The sequence below is a fragment of the Cydia pomonella genome, chromosome 16 (assembly GCF_033807575.1).
Source record: "Cydia pomonella isolate Wapato2018A chromosome 16, ilCydPomo1, whole genome shotgun sequence".
NCBI lineage: Eukaryota > Metazoa > Arthropoda > Insecta > Lepidoptera > Tortricidae > Cydia > Cydia pomonella.
In genome coordinates this window covers 11286446-11309743 of record NC_084718.1, presented here as the reverse complement: position 1 = coordinate 11309743, position 23298 = coordinate 11286446, and the positions used below count along the sequence as shown (strand labels likewise).

At 35.6% G+C, this 23298-nt stretch overlaps 1 protein-coding gene across 7 annotated transcripts in view; it reads left to right on the top strand.

Annotated features, from left to right (window-relative positions):
* Window positions 1-23298, top strand: part of LOC133526667 (rap1 GTPase-activating protein 1) — a 413034-nt gene that overhangs the window by 289931 nt on the left and 99805 nt on the right. For 6 of the 7 annotated variants that reach the window (XM_061863365.1, XM_061863371.1, XM_061863364.1 and 3 more), the window contains one exon: window positions 6861-7002. In XM_061863365.1, coding sequence (XP_061719349.1) covers window positions 6861-7002 — 142 coding nt within the window. Of the gene's footprint in view, window positions 1-6860; window positions 7003-21104; window positions 21944-23298 lie in introns of those variants that run through there. The other variant, XM_061863369.1, reaches the window with a different exon arrangement.

The window sequence follows — 23298 nt, the reverse complement described above, 5'->3', positions numbered from 1 at the left end:
TCTATGCAAAACGACATTCAGCAAAGTGCGTACCCTTACCCCTAGATTCCTAAAAGCCATGTGTGATCCACGATAAGTTACAATGGTCTGCCCGCGCAACGCTAAATTAGTTTGTGAATTGGTATGCAGGGCGCAAAATGTGACGGATTACGCTCTTAATAGTGTAGACTAATTGGGGATTCCAACTCAGTCTACTATTTTAGGAAAGCTAAAATGTATTAGGCCTATAATCAGGACACCAGTTCGTTAGTAGGCTTAAAAGTCAGCAATTTCAGTTAGAGGAACTAACGAATGCAGGAAAATTTTAAAAAGAGAGGTGAAAAGAGCGAGCTGGTTCGACTGATTGAGATTCATAATTGGATTACTTTTTATGTAGTCCCTAACAATATGAACGTGACGTGTTATCGACACCTGCATAGCAGAGAACAAAACAATCAAAACATATGAGATTACGTCATCGTCCATACAAAAAGAGAAAACGTTTTTCCACTTCTAAATATTTTCCATTCTCCATGATTATTAGTATGTTATTGACACAATGAAAAACTAGGTTTATAGGTTTTCCTTTTTTTTCAAAATTGGCAATACAATTTTTTTTAAGCTAACCCTATAAACCTAGTATATATTATGCTGAAGCGATCGACATCGCGACAGGGATTTGTTAAGATTTAGTTAGTGGATAACGTTTTCCCCCGAAATGGAATTTGATAGAAAAAGTGCCTACCGTTAATTCGCTAGGATCGCAAACCTATTAGCACAATCGGATTAGGACCAACCTCGAAATCTCTGGAACAGTCATGAAATTTGGTATGTATATAAATTAAATGCCCCTTTTTTATGCCCACACCATTTGACATTTGGGGACCTCGAGGAATCGCAGCCATCTTGGAAAATGTGTATCATCTATAAGAAATTCGCGTTTTACTCAAAATCTACATTCTTTATGAAAATATGGTGTAAGGCAACATTAAAGCTTATTAAATTCTACACTAAAAAGTCCTTAATATCTTTGCGGAAAAATACATCTTGTTATAGAAAATACTTGCTGAATCCATATTTAGCATTTTATACACTTCCAGGGGACATTCTCTTAATAGGAAACTCGGAGGAATATGAATTCAACTTTTAGCTATACATTTGTACTTGATCTACCCTTATATTAACATTTTACTCGACTGCGACTTAACCAGAAAGTAGGGTTATGGGTTTAAGTACTGATGATTCAGTACACCCTGTAGCGTAGGATACTGGACGGATTTTTTTAAGTCGCAGTCATGTAAAATATTGATATTGGGGTAGATCATGTACAAATGTATAGTTAAAAGTGGAATTCATATTCTTCCACGTTTCCTATTAAGAGAATATGCCCTGAAAGGGTATATGTGCTAAATCTGGGTTCAGCAAGTCGTATTTGTATATAGCAAGATGTATTTTTTCGCAAAGCTGTCTAGGGCTATTTTGTGTAGAATTTAATAAGCTTGAATGTTGCCTTAGGGTCTCCCCAAACTAGTCGACGCCGTTTCGGCAAATCGCGTACGGAAAAAGCTTTATGTCAACGCAATAAGAGCGAATAAGTCGTAAATCGGCTCGGCCCACGCGAAACGACGTCTTTCGACGGGAAAACGGCGTTTTGCCGTAAAGCTGTTCGCATTCGTACGACGCTGTTTGCAGCCTACCGCACACGTTCGCATTCATAAATCTCCTTATACCGCCGTACGGTGCCGGAAAGAGTTGAACGGCTCCGATCACGGCCGAGTACCTACGATAAGGACCGGTCAGAGCTGGCGGAAGCCGTTCAGCGTCTTCGACGGCCGAACATAGCTGACGACGGCCGAACAGAGCCGATAACGGTAAAAATGCTGGTAAGCCTTTTTTTCCATGCCCGTCTACGTAAAATATCCACCATCACAGGTTATTATATAATATGTAACAATTACCAAGGAAAATAATCTTACAGGTCTGTTCAATTTCAAACTCAGGTTGTTACTAACAACCAATATTTATTATTTCATAGATTCGATATTTGTAATTGTTTTTTTTTTTTTTTTATTATTGTTTGTAAAAATGGACATGTAAAAGTGCCCCTGTGGCCTATTTGCTGAATAAATGTTTGATATTTGTTTGATTGAACCAGTCTCCAAAAATGAGATTTACGAATGCCGATCACCCGCTGTCCTACATCTGTTCGTCGGACTCAACGGCTGTACGTGTGCTGTCTGACGTCTCGACAGCAGGACGGAGCACGGGAGAGTCGACCGTCGCTTTACAACTGTTGCGATAGCAAGTCGCAGGCGATCGGGCGTCTCTACGGCCGCAAGGAGGATGAGACTGCTAAACGCAGGTGTCCAACCGCGGAGACGGTCGATCGGCTAGATGCGAATAGTGTGGTGTAAAACACTCGGCGAAAGCCGACTCCGCGTCGACTGGTTTGGGGAGACCCTTACTCGATATTTTCGTAAAGAACGTAGATTTTGAGTAACACGCGAATTTCTCCTGGATGGTACACATTTTCAAGGTGAATGCGATTCCTCAAGGTCCCCAAATGTCAAATGGCGTGGGCATGAAAAAGGGGCCTTTAATTTATATACATACCAAATTTCATGACTGTTCTAGAGATTCCGAGTTTGATCCTAATCCGACTGTGCTATATTCTTGACCGAATTGATTAAATTAGAATAAGGACTGAATCTTAAATTAGACATTAAAACTTTATAGACTAATTTTAGAATACACTAAAACGGAGACAGGATTATAAAATCTTTTAACACTTTATTTAGTCTCGATCATGCTGGTAGTAAATCGCAGCAGAAGATAAAGATTGGGAGTGTTGATTCAAGATATACTACATAAAACGATTATTTTATATCATACAGATCTTACTGCTTTACACTGTCTATCTATCCCTTAGTACCAACAAGTATACGCCACTTCACTAGAAAACAAAACAGATAAACACAAAGGAACATAATAACAAAAACCGGCCAAGAGCATGTCAAGCCAAAACAGACTTTTTGCAAAAACTCAAAAGCGGCTGAACCGATCAGGTTCGCTATAATTTTCCTTCGAAGTGTTTACAAAACTTTCGCGATTTTGTTCATATTTTTGGAGCCATGGTTCAAAAGTTTGAGGGAGTAATGACACACATTTTTTTTCTTTCAAAGCAATTATTTCCGAAAATTTTACTTTTATCAAAAAATTCTTGAAGACCCATTCCTTTTGAAAGACCTATCCTATGACTATGACACCCCATACCATAGGGTTGAAGTGAAAAAAAAAAAAAACATCCCATTTTTCGTTTTATATTACGGTTATGTCGGCTTAACTGATTTATATATTCGTGCGAAATTTAGGCTTTCTATCACTAAAGATCACGGAGCAAAGCCGCGAAAGCACAGACAGACAGACGGACTTGGCTAAACTATAATGATTCCTAGTTGACTATTACGAAACCCTAAAAAGGTCCCAGTAATAGCATACTATTGACACATCATCTTAATGAAATGCTTTAAACAATAGAGTTACATTCGCCATTTCTCGTTTCCGCACAAATATTTGACGTCCTTGTCCTATTTTGCGCGATCCTTTATTCCAGTATAGTTGATACAGGACAGTGGGCGAGGGCAGTAAAATATTCAGCGTCGCACGCTATTGCAATCTCGCAAGCGACATCTGGCCTGGCCTGCTGAATTATGACATTCATGAGATGACGGACAAAGACGAATCGCCCACATACTTATTATATTAGTCTTTGACTTGGGAACCCATTATAAACTTTAAACTTAAAAGCAGACACTAAGGTCCGGTTTGAAAAAAACTGTTTATTTAGTTTAAAAGTTTAAATCTTTGATAACAAGGATATTAATAAAAACGATCAGATTTATTTAAAATACTAAATATAGTCTGGATATAAAACACAACTTGTCACTCAGTAAGAACCTGGAAAATGATACCTACTCATCCCTTTCTTTTGGGTGCTAGTACTAGCGTAAGACAAAGACAGTATGATTTTCTTCCTCTCTGTCTATCTTTGAAATGAGACAGTTCTGGCTGGGCCAACTATTAAACAGGTTCGTTGAATCCTCAAAATCGCAAATTTCGCGAGATTCATAGAACTTTGTATGGAGGGCCGATTACTTACTACTTTAAAACTGAGGTCGGTCGTAAGTTTCGATTTTGATATCATCGGGCGTAATAACTTTGATATTTATTCACGCGAACGAATATAGAACAATTCTTTGTAACTGTGAATTTTGCTACATGCCGGTTAGCCGGTCTGTCTCTCCTATAATCTAGTTCTAGCAGATGAAATTTTAATGCGAGGTCAGTTGAGCTAAAACTACTGGTTATAAAGGATTTATTTTTATTTAGCTTTCAGAGCTACCTGAAGTAATTAAGCCGTCTGCTTTTAGGGTTTATCTGCCAGTCATGTCCGATATTTGTGTTCACTCAACAATGGATTCACGACATGATAGCTTGTAGCCCCGGAGATTATCATAATTGAAACACAACAAACAGGCTCAGTAACATCTGCTATCAAATTTACAAGCAATCACAAAGGAATCCCTTCGACACAAGTAAATTAACCTTATCCGTAAAACAAACAAACCTTGATTGAGTAAATTGAGTTGCTGAAAACCGGTTAGAGGAACAATTTGGTTCCCCCTTTAATTCGAAAACCTATTAAACGTGGTCATAGCGTTTAGGGCTGAGGGACCGAAGAATGGTCAGTTAATTGACTCATAAATCACAGCATGAGCTATTATTCAAGTTCTTATTTTAGTGGAAGAAGAGTGTATGTGTCTATGAAGTGCAGATTCGCATCCGACATTATTCATTTATGTCGTTTTTAGGAAAAAGAGGTTTTATTGCGGCTAGCGCTTACGTCATTATTAATAATATTTGAATACAAAAATGAAGCTTTGCGATTTGCGATTCAAGCGTATCGCACTAAAGTCCCTTTTCCGTAAGCAAATCACAATTGTGCAAATTTTATGCATCTAGTGTCCGGTCGTTTAGGGTCACGCGTTTTTGTTCACAATTTCCATAGTTATCGAGATGAAAACCGGTTTTTGATGTTTTGTTGATTATAACCCATTGAGTTTTGATTTCGTAAAATATTTTCATCTCATGCTGTTAAATGGCTGCAATCAGAGTATTGTTCGATTTGAATACACGTGCCGGTTATTTATTAGTTTGACTCGGAATAGTCCGAATTTTATTGTAAATTTCTACCTTTGTTGAATGGAGTAGTGGAGTAGTAGTGGAGATTACAAAATACGGATGTGATACGGATAAAACACACCAAGGCTTCTATCCAAATTCGATGCGTCGAATCAATTGGTTACCCATACAAAGTTCGATCTATTGATGTGTGACATCTTTACTCTTTTCCTTTTATTCTGAAAAATTTATTGACAATAACAATATACATAATGGATATATACAGATGATTACTATAACTAGCTTATATCTAAAATAGGCCCTTGAGGCATTGTACCAAGGATGCTGGCGGCATTTCCTCGTTGTATCGCAATACTGATACGTTGTGCGAGGAAGCCGCCAGCTCTTCGGTCACCAGATCCTATCTATCTAGAAAGTACCTGTTGTACATTCTGTAATAGGAAAAAAAAAAACTAGACACGTCGTAAATGTCGTAATCAACTTCATAAAAAAATATATCTTAAGAACTCTTTTAGAAAAATAAATATAAAAGCTCTATCTGGACTTGTGCAATGTCCAGTAACGAGGCCTATTGTGCTTCTTACGGTCTTTACGGCTCAGACCTATTCATAAAACACTTTTTTACTCATTTATAAAGCAAGAGCAAGAATCTACCATAACATGACCCTTAGATTCGTAACAACTAGTACAACTACACGTTATCGGGGTTCACATTATAATGCTGTATTTATTTTGAAGAGGTTTGAATAGCAAACAACAAACTTAAAGGAAATATTTATCGAGAGGTGACTTATGCAGGTGTATTGTTCCATTGGCGCTCCTGTCAACTTTAAAAATAAGTAAATAAAATATATTTTTTTTACATAGGTAGCCGTCTAGTTTGGACATTTTTCATTATGATACCTATATGTCATTTAGGCAGATATAGTAAACATCCCTATAATGGAACAGGCACCAGTAATGGAATGGTATAGACAAATGCTGTAAAACACGTATTTACCATCCGTTTTTAATCGCTGGCAACATTTTATCATAAAAAAGATCCAAAGAGCTGTTTCAGTTTAATTTTTCATTGATATTTGTTATTTTGAAATCGGATGCCGCCATATATTCCATGACTGGAGCAAAAAACCACAGTTTTAATTGGTTAATAATATTTAAACAAATTGCAGTAGCTTTCATTAAATACATAGAAAACATAAAGGACGAATTGGACATTCATCTTTTAAAGCGTAAAGCGGTAGAAATTTTACATGTGTCGGTGAAATATCAAAAACACTCCTAATTTTTTCTTAAATGTTCCAAGATTGGTGCCGTTAACATATCTATTTCCTCGTCAATTTGGTTATGCAACTTATAAGACATGTACTTTGATTGGCTTCTTTTGGTTAACAACTTTAGTTAAATAAACTAGAAACTACTACTGCAATTAATGTAATATCTTATGTTTTATTATATATTTTAAAGACAATTTTTAATTTTATGTAAACAAACTTTCAAGTTTATTACGAAACTACAATAAATTTCTGTGCTGCCATCTAACGTCAGACTCGTAAACTACCAACCGTACAAGTTTACAACGCCACCTATTGACATTTTTCCGTACCGCTTCCCTACACGCTACGCTACGCTCACGTACAGCGCAATCTTGATTAACTGGTTTCTCTACTTGCCAACAGGCGGCAGCACGTGGCGGCGCCATGGAGCTCGACAACAACAGGGGGCGCTCGTGCTCAACACGAGCTATTCGAACTGCTAGAACGAGTGCAATGTTCGCGTTTGGACGACCAGAGGGCGGTGCTTCCACCGTACTTTTCTCAGGTAAGTTTTTTGTTTAAGAAGAGTAAGAGTTTATTCAAAATTTATAAGTGGAATTGAACGTCGATTTGTTTTGAAAATGTAGAAAAGGCAATCTTTTGGATTCTTTTGTATTAGGGTCGAAATTCTTTTCGTTGTCTTGTTTTGGACCCCGCCCAGCCCAGCTGAACGCTTGTATTTGTATTGTATTGTAATCGTATTCTTTATTTATTAATCAAATAAATAAAGAATACGAGTGCTATTGCATGTCTTATTAGCTCTAGATTAAATATAAGTAGGTACGAAACAATTAAATACAGTAGGTAAGTGGAAGTGCTCAGTTTCATCTAGATTTTAATATTCCAATATTTCCAATGATATAGAGGTGGGCGTCTGTTCGGTACTCGTTGACTCCTGTCAGTCGGGTCAGTTCTGTCGTTTGAATTGAGTCCATGTAACTACTAGAGCAAATCGCCTTAAAATGTATTCATACTTACAAGATGTTTTTAATAATTAGCATTGTTTTATTTAATTTTCTTTTGTTCTCTCTTTTTAGGGTTCCGTAGCCAAATGGCAAAAAACGGAACCCTTATAGATTCGTCATGTCCGTTTATGTCACAGCCACTTTTTTCCGAAACTATAAGAACTATACTGTCCAAACTTGGTAAGTAGATGTATTCTATGAACCGCATTAAGATTTTTACACAAAAATAGAAAAAACAAAACAATAAATTTTGGGGGTTCCCCATTCAATTTTTTTTTTTCATCAAACCCATACGTCTGGGGTATCTATGGATAGGTCTTCAAAAATGATATTGAGGTTTCTAATATCATTGTTTTGTAAACGGACTAGTTTGCGCGAGAGATACTTCCAAAGTGGTAAAATGTGTCCCCCCCCCCCCCCTGTAACTTCTAAAATAACAGAATGACAAAACTAAAAAAAATATATTATATACATTACCATGCAAACTTCCACCGAAAATTGGTTTGAACGAGATCTAGTAAGTAGTTTTTTTTAATACCTCATCGTCATAAATGGTACGGAACCCTTCATTGGCGAGTCCGACTCGCACTTGGCCGCTTTTTTTAACTATCTATTGTGTCTAATATTGTCTCGATTGCTAAACGAAACGTCGGGATCTATTTTAAATTCTTTACACGCGATTAAATTCATTAAATAAGTTTTATTTTACTTGTGTGTTGATAGTTTATTACTGCATAATTAGTGTGAGTAAGCAAGAAAAGTACAAATAAAACGTTAACAGGATATTTCGGAGTGTAGTCTCACTAATCGAAGATAATGATAATATACCCATTTCGTTTAGATAGCCTTTAAATTTGGTAAGCAGATCCTAGTGAACAACGCTCGACGACAATGCCATTTATGACATTAAGTTTCTTTATTATAATGGCTTAAATATATAAATATTTTATTGGAAAAAAACGTACATGATACATATATACGGGGTTTCGAGCTAAGATTTCCTGTGCTACAGAACCCAAAATCCAAAAGGCCAAGGACGCATTAAAAACACAATGTTCGCAATTTATAAATTTAAAAGTTGAAACTCATTTATATTTACTTTCAAATGATTTCAAGGGTCACCAACCACGAAGTTCGTTAACACTTAGAAGACAAGTGCGGATGCGGGGTGGCAAGCCAAGCATGGCGTCACGGTTGGAGGCCTACCTATCCGAAATTGCTTTTTAGAACGACTTTTGGTGCATGTTTATGCATCTTCTAGATAGAGTTGGACCAAGCTGACCCTGCACAGACTTTGCGGACTGAGTGTGTTGCAATCATAGTGTCACAATTACTTACTATAAAATATGACGTATTTAAAGTCTTACCTATAGTATTATGGTCATAATAGTTTAGACGGACTGAGTATTCACATTTATTGATTCGGACGGTTTTATTATTAGTTATCGCAGAGAAGAGAAGTAAGACTAAAATTCTTCATGACTTGCCCAATTGCCCATGACATCTGTTATGGAGTAATATTTCATAGAAAAAACTAAAACCACAATTATTTTTTCACTTCCATAGTTACGTCATTTATTTCTCTAGCAGTTTTACTGTTATTAGTGTTATTATATAATGTTGCTCATTCATTGTTACATGTAGGTAATATTGGCATCTAATTTAAGTTTCCATGATTTAGTATTTTAATAATAAACTGCTTGGTCATAAGTGTCTCCATTTTTAAAAGGCTTTTAGAGATAAATTCCCCGCGCTAGCCTAACTCAGATTCAGGGCAGAATTTAAATATAAACTAAAGGTGGATCAAATGTGTGGTGCACAAAGTCAAAGATACTTTCTTTTCTTTTTCCAGAACAATCTACTTTAGTTTATAGTATTAACCTATAAATCTAAATCTAGTAGTAAAAACAGATTAAACAATCTCAGTAATCACCACCGTATTTATAAAACTTTACAAGCCTCAATTAGTTAATTAATGTGTTATCCTTTTCTCAAAACACGTTTAAGAGTTACATAATGAGAGAATTTATTATTTTATTTCGTAGCCCTAGAATATTCTGAACCCCTTTTAAATTATTTTGTTCTGTAAGTAACAAGACGACTTCAAGAAATTACGTCGCCAAAAGCCTCCCTTGAATAATTTAAGCTAGGTATTGTAATTTTCATTCGATGCTCTCCTGAATTTCCATTCGGATTCTTCTTGTCTACATAAATCCTAATATTCTGAGTGTATACACAGAATTTTATATACTTATGTATTATTAAAATATAAGTATGTATATATGTTAAACAAAACGTATGCCTTTTATCAGACTTATGGCTTTCACTAACTCAATTTATCGTAGAAGTAGAAGAAATTTACATACTTAAGTATAATCTATTTGGAATAGCATGCTAAATTCAATAGTCTTAGATCTCGTTACTCGTACAATATGCTCTATAAGAGCATTAAAAGCAAAGAAAAAAATTATGTTATTATACTTATTATCATTGTTGCAAGTTAAGAGTGCATCAATAGTTATCAGATTTTTTTATCAATTTAAGTTCAATTTTTAGACTTGAGAAAACAGTCGCTTAAGAATATTGCATAACTTTATCCATTTTACTATCGAATGCGGTTACAAGTACTTAAACTTTTAACGAAGTAGGTTTATACACACATTTGAACTCAGCCCTGGTTTTTATTGCTATTTAATTAAAAGTAAATGGCGAGATGCTCCGATGACTTTTTTGGAATTGTATAATCGTATTAAAATATTGAATTTGCTTAATCTCTGTTCCTTATGTGATATTACGATTATGGGTTTGGCATTCATATCCATTTTTACAATCACGAAACATTTTTTTTTAAACTGAAATTCATCCTTCATTAGAATCCACTACCTATCTACCTTAATTTTTGTATTGTAAAGTGTTTTGTATCGTTAGTTTTATGAGGTGTCCAGTAAAGAGTTTTCTATTGTATGGGTATATTGACAGATCCATCTTTATACGATTGATTGGTGATAGCCATTACCAGAAATTATCAGTAATTAGAATTCTTTATTGCTTTAACTCTTCTTTTTGTGTTAATGTGAGTGTCAATTATTATAGTCGTGATCGAGAAAGTCCGAATCATAATACTAAGTAAGTAGGTAAATTATTCTCTTTACAAGATTTTTCGTAACCTATGAAAATTATACCCTGACTTATACTTTCATAAGGGACAATCAGGGTACGACATTTTCTTTAATTAAATTATCTCAATTATGATAAAATTAACCTCGACAAGAAGCTATTCAGCGTAATCTGTTGATGCGTTCACCCGTTTAATTCTGAATTAAACGGGTGAATTTCATTATATTAATATCATTAGCCTTGGTAAATCGATTTTATGTTATAAAAATAACGCAATCATCTACATAAAAAGAGGTAAAATAACGTAATTATCATAAATTAATTTATAAACCATTGTATTGTGTAAGCTCATGTTCCGCCTCGATTGAAACGAGATTGTTATTACAGTAGAAAGCTCGCTTTATTTCTTCTTTTAGGATCGAGTAAAAACAATAAGGTTAAAAGGTTACACTATAAAATGAAATGAAAGACATTAATCCCAATTTTTTTCGAATTTGAAAAGTAAACTTGTCCATAATAATCGCGTTTCAAGCTAGGTAACATTCGCTCTTCTATCTTTGTGGTCGCATAAAGAGATACGGCCTTCAAATAGAGGTTAGGTCAATAAGCCCGGTTTACAACTCTGTAATGATAACCCAACACCTATAATGTAACAAGGATATCGATTTCAAGCTCTATGTCTGTAGCGTAGAGTCCAAAATACATGACCGTGACTTACTTGTCGTGATTTTCGATTTCTTACCTCTTTTTTATGGCCGTGTATTACCCAGTGCTTTTAATTAATTAGAGTGACCATTTTGTAGTCCAATACCTATTTTTATTAATAATACTTTTAAGAAAATCCTCTAATTTTTCCAGATCAATCTACTTTATTTTTATACAAGTAAAGCAAGATATTTATACATACCTACAATTAACATTTTAAATCTAGGAAACAATATGCAGTAGAAAATAAGAAACCAAGATATGGAAATAAATTAAAAATACGCCTATTATTAGTTTTTAATGTTTTTAACTTTTTACACTTATAATATTTACTTCTTCTTTTCGTGTCGAGGTTCATTTTTCATACGATGGATGCCCAATAGGCAGCGGTGTTGACAGCCGTGGCTGTCGCGGCTCTCGCGCAAATTATTCAGTTAAGAAAAAAAATTATATTAGAAACCTCAATATCATTTTTGAAGACCTATCCATAGACGTATGTGTTTGATGAAAAAAAAAATTTGAGTTTCAGTTCTAAGTATGGGGAACCCCCAAAATGTTTTTTTTTTTTTTTTGTGAAAATCTTAATGCGGTTCATAAAATACATCAACTTACCAAGTTTTAGCAGTATAGTTCTTTTAGTTTCGGAAAAAAGTGCCTGTGACATAAACGGACAGACGGACATGACGAATCTATAAGGGTTCCGTTTATTGCCATTTGGCTACGGAACCCTAAAAACAGCTAATAAGTTTTTTTTTAATAACCATCACTATTATTATAGGTGTTCTCATCGAAATGGGACTTGAAAATTTACTTACACGGGTTTACGATGTACTATGTACATAATACAATTAAAGTGTATAAGAATTATAAGTAAAAGCTCGTAAAAATTTGAAATTTAGTTGTAACGGATTGCTTGGTACTTGTTTATTGGCGATGGGCAGACAGACAATGTGCGAATCATTATCCTTATGTGGATTACATACCTGAATTTACAATGTTTATATAAATAAATATGGCGGAATACATTTTCCAAGAAATTACATAGGTATCTATTATTGACAGGATGATACTTTCCTCATAATTATGGCTTATGTCAAACAAATAACGAACTTGTTAATTCAACAAGGCTTATCTTTTATTATAGGGGGAAATTTAGAGGTGTTGAGAGGGGTATATGCAATTTATTTTGTTACGTAACCACCCTAACAGTGGCTCTGTGAACTGTAGACGTCGCAAAAAACCTGAATAGCCAAAAAAAATACATAATTAATAGAACCTACTCATCAAATTTCACGACAATCTGTTCAAAAATGCGATCTGTAGACGAGAACAGCAGGACATGCGAAAGCATTTCGCCCAAACTGAAACTCTTTAATCGCGAAAGAAATCCAAAACGTAGTTAAAGTATTCCTGGAGACATAGTATTAATAGGAGCAATGGAAATATTTATCAATACTATACTACTACTATTTCTTGAATCTGCAATATCTGCTTGGGTAGGACCCACATTGTATGTGCGCGCGGCAAACGTGACTGATTGGGCGCCCCAGCGTGGGGCGCGGGATGCAATTTTGCATACTCAAGATCACGTTCGACTAGTGATTAGTATGTTCCGGTATATCGATGGTTATAAGCAATTGATTTTGAAAATATACTTGTTTAGGTACCTACCCTTAGTACCCAACATACCTGTACCGAAGTAGGTACATTCTGAATGTGTTGCTATTCTAGCACTACCTTCCTTAGCATTTTAAAATGTAATTATTTCTACGTATAGTCTTTAATACCTTAACTATTTGGGTGTCCTTCGAACTCCAAATCTCATATCGATCTACTTAATACTTATATTGCAATGCGTATCGCGATTTACACTGCAAATATTGTCTTAATCATTTCAGTATATGTAGCACTTTGTCGCTGGAATATAATAATATTGCAGGTACTTAAGCATGTAACATTAATAGTAAAAATTATAAAGTACTCATATCCCGTTATTGAAAGTCTTACTGCATTTTTATCGATACCTCCTTAAAAAGCAGTTAAATCCTCATTAAAACGTCAACACCTAACAGTAACAAGCCTTATGGAATGCAGTGATAATGTAATACCCGTTAACAAAAGCCATTCAAAATAAAAAATGAATGAACACGAGGTCGTACGTTATCGGTCGCATCGTAGCGTAGTGATTACGTAATCACTGCATTGCTTATGCAACTGCGGGTGCCAAATTTTGCTGCTTAGCGTGATGACGGCAGCAGTAATGAAAAAAAAAACTATAACGAACATTACTTCTAATTATTTTAAATAGTGTTATGCATTTATTTTATAACAATCTCTTTGAAACAGTATGATTTCTTAATTTAGTTTGGAATTAAGTGTTGACACACGCGTACGCACGTGTCAAACGTACTAAGGTACCATCACTGGTACGTTTTAATTATTTATTACTATTTGTTTACTAGCCTGTTGTGTCCCACTGCTGGGCTAATGCCTCCCTCTCTTCCACGCGTCTTGGTCTATGGCAATATTAGGACAATTTTTCCGAAAGCCGTCAAGATCGTGCCGCCACCTCCTTCGAGGTCTGTCGTTTTAATAAGACCGATATTTTTTTTGAAGAAATGTGTTTTTTCGAAGTGACATTTAAACGAAGTAACATATATGACAATCAATATATCACATTAAACCAACCTTTAGTCGAAATATGAAAATTTTGCATGGGTAGGCCTCCACTGGATGGACCGATGATATACGATCTGATTTAAAATTGCAGGACTACAGTCGATAAGGGTGACAAGAAATAAATCAAGTATTGTGGCTATTTTTGGATTTAGGCGGTGATGAGATGTAACCAATAGCATTGTTTGTATTCCAACGGAGAGGAGAAGATATGTGGATTACAACCAATGCTATTGGTCCCGCACTTCTCCTCTCATCTCCGCCTCAGTTGTTTGTCTCAAATATAATGACGACCTATGGAAGGACAAGACAAAAACATTCGTTGAGACACAACACATCACGTAATGAACAACATAATATCCCTTTTGATTTGTGTCGCAAGGTTTTCAGCAGGCTTAAGTGTGAACATCAAAAAGAATCGCGAATGTGTCTGCATGAGTCCCTCACTAGCGCAGTCATTACGTAGGCGGTGCATCGCTTATGCAACTGCAGCCTCATTTGGCGGTGGTAATGCAGGGGTTGCTTGTTCGGTTCAGTTTCGTTTTAACATGATTCACGTATAGGTGCTACGGTGATATTCAGAAAGGAATAAACTGACTGCCCTTTGCAAATTAATTTTGTCTTTCAGGATTTTTTGTTGTTGAGATATCGTATTTATGAGTTGTGGAAATAAATAGTAATTATAACTCATAATAACGCAGTCATCTCGTTAAATGTACACCCTACGTCGTATTATTATTTTTTATGTTGAATTGCTTAATTAAAACTTATCTGTCTTTTTGTATGTGTTTTGCCTATGTGTTATTGAATAAACGATTCGTAAAGGCTCTCTTAAAACTTCAAAAACTGACGAGAAATTTTCATTTTATCCACAAGAGTGGCAAAGTTATCGATACGAGACACAGTTTGAGTTGTTTCCGTATGGTAGTTGGTAGAATTGACTTTGAATTTATTTTATAGCGCTCATTTGGATGTGATTTGTGATGTATTACAGTTATTAATTTCTTCGCGTTGGCGTGGTGAACATTTTTGTGTTTCACTCGTTAGCAAAGTTTGTTTAACCCACATTTAACCTTTGTGTCTTGATTCCCTCGCAACGCTTAAGATTCCAGTTTTTCAACCAATCGCTACGCTCGCAATTGTGATATATTTCGCTTGCTCGACTTTTGCCCCTTGCCCCCTTGTAAAACACATTACTATTATTGTTTCGCTACAAGCTACAAGGAAATGTAAAATATTGCATCCTGTACCTGTTTTTTACTTGTTACCTTTGAAATCCCTATCTTGTAAATAAATAAATTAAATCAAATGTATTTTTGTAACCTTTATAAATCTCTGCAACAGAAATATTTCAGCTATATTGCATTACGAGCCATTCTCAAAATCGGCAATCTTCCCTGACCTCCGCAATCGCTATTGAATCCTGGAGATATTGTATGCAGTGAAGACGAAAAGGGAAAGGTAACTAAATTGTTATCTCGGTAGATTCGATAAGGTCCTCATTTATTATGTCAAAATAAATACGGGGCGTACCGATTACGTAACGAGTCCTAACGATGATGGTGATGTTTACAATTACATTTAATCTTGTTTTGAACACAATAACAGTAACAGTATCTATGAATATAAACATGCGTACATCTGCGAAAAGGTTTTCATTTTGAGAGAATTACAAGTAAATAATGTACACAGAGTAACTAGAGTCGGACCACGCTATAAAATGACAAAGTGTGTCAATGTCATCATTAATGTCAAATTTCTATGAAAATATATCGTTTATAATGATAGTCCTTCACTTTGTTCTGTTCAAATCGTTGCAAAAGATACATAAAGCATACACATAACTTTAATAATTTGTCTAAATCCTCAAATAAAGGGTAAAATCAATAACGATTTTTCTACCATTGTTTTAAAGTGCATCAAAGTTACCCTAATGCACCGTATACACTCTGTAGAACGACTATTGATTACTGCTAATAATAATGTAAGCAATAAGTCAAGCTCAAAACTTGCTCAAATGGATTTCATGTCTTAGTTAGTCTTGAAGACCGGTCTGGCCTAGTGGGTTCCAATCCCGGTAAGTGCATTTATTTGTGTGATAAACAGATATTTGTTCCTAAGTCATGGTTTTCTATGTATATAAGTATGTATTTATCTATGTACGTCTGTATATCGTCGCCAAGTATTACCCATAGTACAAGCTTTACTTAATTTGAGGCTAGGTTGATCTGTGTAAGATGCGCCCTAATATTTTTTCATTTATTTAGTTTTATTTGTAATCCCTAATAAGTATAATGCATTTAACCTTTCTTCAGAAACTATAATTAATATCACCTCTTTTCACAGTTCCATTGTAAATTATTCCTTTTTTGCTCAAGTATCTGTGGAAACAAATCCATAGATCTCATTAAGTTTGTTAATTGTGGCAATAATCAAATAAACGGTGGCTATTTAACTTCTAATTGTAAAACGTTATCTCTTTGATTTTGACGTGGGTGGTTTAAAGTTCATTTATTAATGATACAGAAGCTAGAGGGCCGAGTTTTGTTTTGATGTCGAATTATTTTTCGTCGTTAGATTTGGAAAATTTGTCTTGTATTTATTAATGTACCGATGTAATTCTCCTTTGAATTATGAAAATATCATACGCTTTCGTAACTCGGAGGAAGATTTTTTAGGACGGTGGAAATGTACTTATATTGTAAGTACACTATAGGGAAATCTATTTATCCACCAAATTTTATGGAAATCTGACACAAATTAACAACAGTAAAAAATCGACCGTAAAATTTATAAAAAATACAACTCTTTCGCAAAACGAGTAAAAATTGCAAAGCAAAGCAATATATATATATTGAAGATATTACATTTGATTATCGAGATTGAAATCGAGTATTGTTATTATCTGACGGGAGGGCAGTGAACTTATCTTATCAGTCAAAGTCCTATTTATTAGTGTTATTGTTTATGCATCAGTACACAATACAATCTTAAACAGTGGTATGGTGCAATTCTAAGTCGTTAGTTTGTTTGATGAAAATAAATCAATCGGTATTACAATTTGTGAAAACCTTTTCTAATGTTAGGTTTTGTTTTCGATGTTTTTGATGTATATAAAGGTGTAATCGGGTGATTCAGAAGGTTATTCCTAAAATCAAATAATTCTGTATGGTTAAAGTTAATTTTCGGAATTACCCGACTTTCCGACGTAGGTAATGTATTAGATATTAATGATAATGACTATCGGTTTCCGTCCATTTCATATTCGTCTTTTGAATAATTTCTACTTTTTCCTGATGATTAATCCTCCGGAGAAAATAATAACGTGGTACGGAAATACTTTAATTAGGTCCTATCAAGTGGCAAAAGATAACGTCATAATTTTAAATACGGTCGCAAAATGCCCGATAAAACCCTGCCCTTTGCCTTCTCGGATTATACGGGGGTCAGCTTGAATATTCCTTACCTAATACTCGTATTTTTAACCTTTGATTGGTAAATTGAACCACTGGGTGTGTGAAATAAGGTTTATTTTGCAATGGTATGTGACAGCGCAGAATTTTAACAAGTGCGGGTAAACAGTAGATTTGCGAGTGCACGACCTCCCACATGAAAGCGACTCATGTTTACCGACAAAAGTTCTTTTTTGTGTACGCTCATTGTAATTTGATATTAAATTGGGACCCGTATTTAGGGACGGCGCCCCGCTGTGTCGAACTCCAAGATTGCTTTTTGACAGTTATATAGCATTCATAATAATCATAATTTACCTATGTAGTAGTGACATGATCGTCATATGTTACTATATCATAGGCCTATTTAAAGAACAATAGCAGATGAATTTAATCGAATGTTTGTGTAACGTTTTGTTGACTGTTGGGCTGTTGGCAAATGCAGCTGTATTACTGTTGCGACTTTACTGATGCGACCTTGACGCGAGCGCTGTATCTGTCAATTTGCTTGATAAAATGAATGACGGTCACCGCCGCATTACTGCCGCGATTGTGACGTATGATTCAAATTGACAAAAATAGCGGCAGCATCAACGTCGGAGAAGTATGTTGCGACAGTAATGCAATTGAAACCTTAAGTGATTGAAACTACAATATCTATGAGTGTGTTCAGCGATGTCACAACTCGTCATTGTACCATATTGAATCATCCCCCCGCTGTTTCGCTGAAACGACACGGATATGCAATTTGCGGCGTTTGTTTGAGGTTGCACAACTGCGATGTTTGTAATTGGTACATGTCATTTGGGTCGCTCATAAAGGGCTCAATACATGTATTTGTGTGGCTTTGTTTGGGAAGCTTTTTCTGTTGTTCCGGGAACTATTGTTCATGACGAACGTCCTGTCCTACGGTCCTTTTTGCTTAAAAAATCACAACGAAAACAATATTAATGTCTTTGTTATGTTATGGAAGTACAAATTTTTATACTGGCTTTTGTATTGTGTACCTATGTTTGTATATTTTTTCTACGCTACGTTTCTTTGGTACGCCCAAAGTGACTAAAACGGCTTTACGGATTTTAACTTGTGTGGTTGAGGTGTCATTAGATTCGTCTCCGCTGTGAGAGACCACCGTCTTCAGTACAGACGAGCAATTCTTGAGCTTTATTGTAAAGATTAGTCAGGTTGGTCAGTTAAGAATGCTGTTAAAAGTCAATTTTGTTATAAACAAAGTTGCTTTTGTTTTTTTTTATTTGTTTAAACTTTTTGATTTAGATTGACTAATATGGAGCCCAATATCGAAGTTTTCTCTCGTTTTATCTAAAAGAACCTGTAGAATTCTGTAATGTTTATAATATGTATGAGTAGGATGACTTAATCTTCAAGGCTTTTTAATATAACGAATATATTGTAAAATGTACCTACTTATACTAAATACCCGCGCAAATTTTGTTAGTTCCAGGTAATCAATACCTCAAAGATCTCACACTTTCAAACCGCATCCTTACGTATTAACCTTGCAGTTTTCGGCTTCTTACATTTTCTACGAATTCCCAAATATCCTATTCAAGTGCTTCTTTCGGCTTCGGAAGCAGCTGCGTTCAAGGGCACCTGTGCATTGTCCTGTGGGAAGTGCAGACTGCCAGTATTCTCGAGTGTTATGCCGATAGCTTAGCGATCGCTTACGCCAGGTGACCAGCGTAATGCGGACTTGCACACTCAGGCGAAACCGTATGTTTATGTATGATCCATAACATTTGTTGTGGATATGGTATAATGGTATATGGCAATAAAAACAACCACTTACCTAAATATGTTACGCTGTCGGTAAGCTTCTGAAAGTTATTTTACAATTTGGCTGTCATAATGTCAACAACTAAAATACAAACAATCTAGCTACTTAAGAATTTTTTTGATATTGCGAGAGAATGCGATGTGAAGACATGGTTGAAACATCAGGTATGATAGAGAGCGCGGCCCTTCTGTACCTACGTTACTAACAACTGTAATTGCAGTATCCTATGAAGAGTGGTGGAAAGAATAGGTATATTGTAAATTTGACTGAACTTGTCACTATACCTGAACCTTGTCTAGTAGCCATTGGACTGGTTCCGCAGAGGCGAACTCACCAAGGGAAACAATATAGGATAGGATCAGAAAGACAGTATGTTTATACTAAATTGGAACACTCTTAGTTCCCTTTTCTTTGCAACTGCTGTACCGATATGGTCGGGTGGAGCCGGATGTTCCCACGATGCACTACGCCTCTGCATTCGGGGCAGTGCTCGCGAAATTGTATGGTAGACATTGTCCTTTCTTTGTAATGTACTGCAAATAATCCTAATTATGGTTGGCCTGACTTCGTCGCCCTTAAAAAGTAGTAATGCCAGCGTATATGTAAATTTTCTAAATAGACGTCTACCTATATTTTCTTAGGTACTTATAAAATAGTTGACAACGAATTGAAATGCTCCGATTGTAAATCAAATAATTATAAATTAGACAAAAATATTTTTAATACCACGGTTGAAATTCGACCTCTGAAAACGTTTCTCGGACATGGGCGCACATAAATACAAGGTATTAGACTGAAGCTCTCCATATTTCCTAAGGAAATGTCTTTTTTTGAAAACGATATGGACACAAACTGATACGAATAGCAGAGCAATAAAAATATAGGTAATTGTTATTTCTCAGGCAATAAGAAAATTTACATGTATTCAAGATATCCCTATGAATTTATAGGAAACTCATAACCAGCAACGTATGTGTCATCTACAACTGCAGCAGTCCCATATCAGGACAACGTTTGTTTTTACTCGAAGTTTCCTTTCCATGACGTAATTTGTTGACACTGTGTTTCTATAATGATGATAATTGTATATGACCTTTGACATTTTCCTAGATTTGTACTGTTGAGCATACAGTAGAGCATACATTTATACTGTATGCTCGGCATATCCAAAGAAAAGTACATATTTACTTACCTAATTTCTGAGGGCTTGCCGATTGTCCCAGTGGGTGGTCCATAGAACAATAAATGTTTTTAATGAGTTTAGCAAATTAGTGTGCTTTCATTACGTTATGCACGTATTTAGAATATTTTTTTATAACAATACGATGAAATCAGTGTTGTCAATCGCGATATAGAAGAAATCGGCATTGACATTAACTGACAATTTGTCTGACCAAAATTTATTATCTTCTCAATGTATATAATTTCCATTTATGTTAAATTACATGCATTTGTACTTAAAAGTCTTTTAACTTTCTTTCTATCTATACATATATGCAAAGTACCTATATTTATTATACTAACCAAGACTGAAAGAAACGAAAGTGTTTAAATTGAATTACTTATCTTGAATTAACACCATTGAGAAACCCAATTTAAATTTTATCGGCATTCCTGTCGTTTCATTATTAACATAATTATTTTCTTGTCGGTTAGCTACCATTCAACTGTATCAATCTTGCTCTGACAATGGAATCGCACTAGAAACGGTTGGAAAACTTTTTTGTTGTCTTCTCCATCAGTTACATTCACCTGTCTTGTAACCATTGCTTCTGTTTGTGAACATTGCAACGTCTACTTGTCCTTATCTGTCTCGTATCAAGATAAAGGCAAAGAAAGGGACAAGAGTTCGGTGTTCCAAGCGTGGAAGCATGTGGCACGCGACGCGCCTCCACTGCATTCGGTTTCCGAACGTAAACCGGCGTAGACGTTGCGTCGTCGTCAATTTTCGCGCTGCGATCGTGTTTTGATTACTCCGATCTCTTGTCAAATATCTAAATTATGACAGAGATTATCTCCAGCTGAATAAACAAAGTGCGTTGACTGTGTTAAAAAGTGCGACGAAGTTTTTGAACTCTTTGAGAAAAAGTGTGAATTAAGTCGTAAAGACTACCGGTGTTGACGTTTTCGTGAATAACTCGGAACGAAAGAAATTTGTCTAACCTACTTTGACGGAGCGACGCTGGTGCTAAGTGAAAGTTTAAAAACTTAATAGTTGGATTTAACAAAAGCCATTTAGAACCGCCTTTTGTCGCGCAAACGGCTATTGGGGAGAATTTCTTTTAAGGACTGAAAAATAATTGGAAAAGTTCCGGTACACTTATGGGAAAATTCGCAGCTGTGTGACCCGAAAACTGTAATAAAAATAAACGATTCCGCAAGATTTATCTTCAGGTTGGAGATCGATATCTTAGGATGATTAATAACTTGTATGACGAGGGATCTGTGAGGATGCTTTTTTGCCGCTGAACAAGTTTTTTTGGCGTTGAAAAGTTTTTGGCGTTCTTTATGAGGGAAAGGAGGTCTTTTCCGATAAGCAGCGACGTGGCGTTGAAGAGTGATAAGAATGGAACCGGGAAAGGGTTGGTGGTGAACTCGGTGATCTGTGGTGTGGTGGATGAACTGTCCAACGGGAGGAGCAGGCGGGGCTCGTGGGTGCGGCACGCAGTCATGGGGGTGCTGCGGTGGAAGGATTTGACAGGCGTCAGGACCAGTACGCCAACTGAACAGAAAGAGGTAGGTGCCATTTATTTACTATAGAAATATGTCAAGAAATATACATAAGTTTCACTGACACCCTGAAAACAGTGAAATAAAATTTAGTATTACTCAACCTACTCATAAGGATACCGGCTTACTCTGATCACTGCTGCAGTTGTTAGACAATATGCCGTCCATGACTTGTTTAGACTTGTCTAAGAAGTTTCTACATTATGGCATACTGGCGGTACATACATCGGTCTTGCACGTATATAAATGCGAGCGCAAGACGTGGAGAATGATAAGTATTCGATTAGTACCTACCTACCATAATTAATATAGCTGACGTTATACACTTCCTTGTTCATAAAACCATCATCTGTTGTAACTGTCATTATTCTGGCTCGGTTTAGCTAAACAGTTTGACCAAATTATTAATTCATGAGGTCGTTCCGATATCATTCCAGTTACCGGACATCGATGTTGTCGGTTACGTCATTGATGATCGTATCATTAAGTGGGCTAGACGCTAAGACGCTGTAATATGAATCAGAGGTAGTAAACATAAATCCTTGATTGTGCGCGTGCGCTGTTTACTAACAACTACCTACACTAATGAGGCCAGAAGCGTATGATTGACAGGGGTACAAAACCTTATTGTTATTAGACAACTCGTGACGTGACATAAAGACTTTGATATTATATTTGATAGTTACTGAATTCTGTAGCGGATATATGACTTTCATGACACATCTGCCGTGAGATAAGATTTGAAGTCGCGATTTATCAAAAGACGATATTATGAAGCATAATATTTAAATGATATTTTTCATAACGAAAAGCTTTTTTCAAATTACAGAATATGAAAATGAAGACAGGAGGAATGCTTTTGGCCTATAACGCAATTTATCTGGCTGTAGATAAATACGCTTTTACGAAAATATACGATTATGACATTATATTTCCGGCTCAGTTTAGTCTTCATTGCGACATCGACATCGGAGTCGCGAAAGTGTTCGACCCTGAATCTTATGAATCATATTGTGTACAGAGAAAACTGTAGTCATGTCACAAACTTATTGACACTTTAGAAAATTTTGTTTCCGCGTAACGGATACCCTATTTTAACATTAATAACGATTATTTAAACATTTAATCGTATTTACGTATTTTTATCAGCATCGGTAAATAATGCCACATTGAGTAATAAATGATTGGAAGAAACAATAATGTTAAATATTGTTTACAACAAGAATCACACCACGGAATGATGTCAATGTCCTAAGTTATAATCAATACCATAATATAGTAAACCTACTTTTAAATTTTCTTATGTTCTATTTAGATTTATTATAAAAAAATACGGACTGTATTAGCCGCACGCTGCGCGG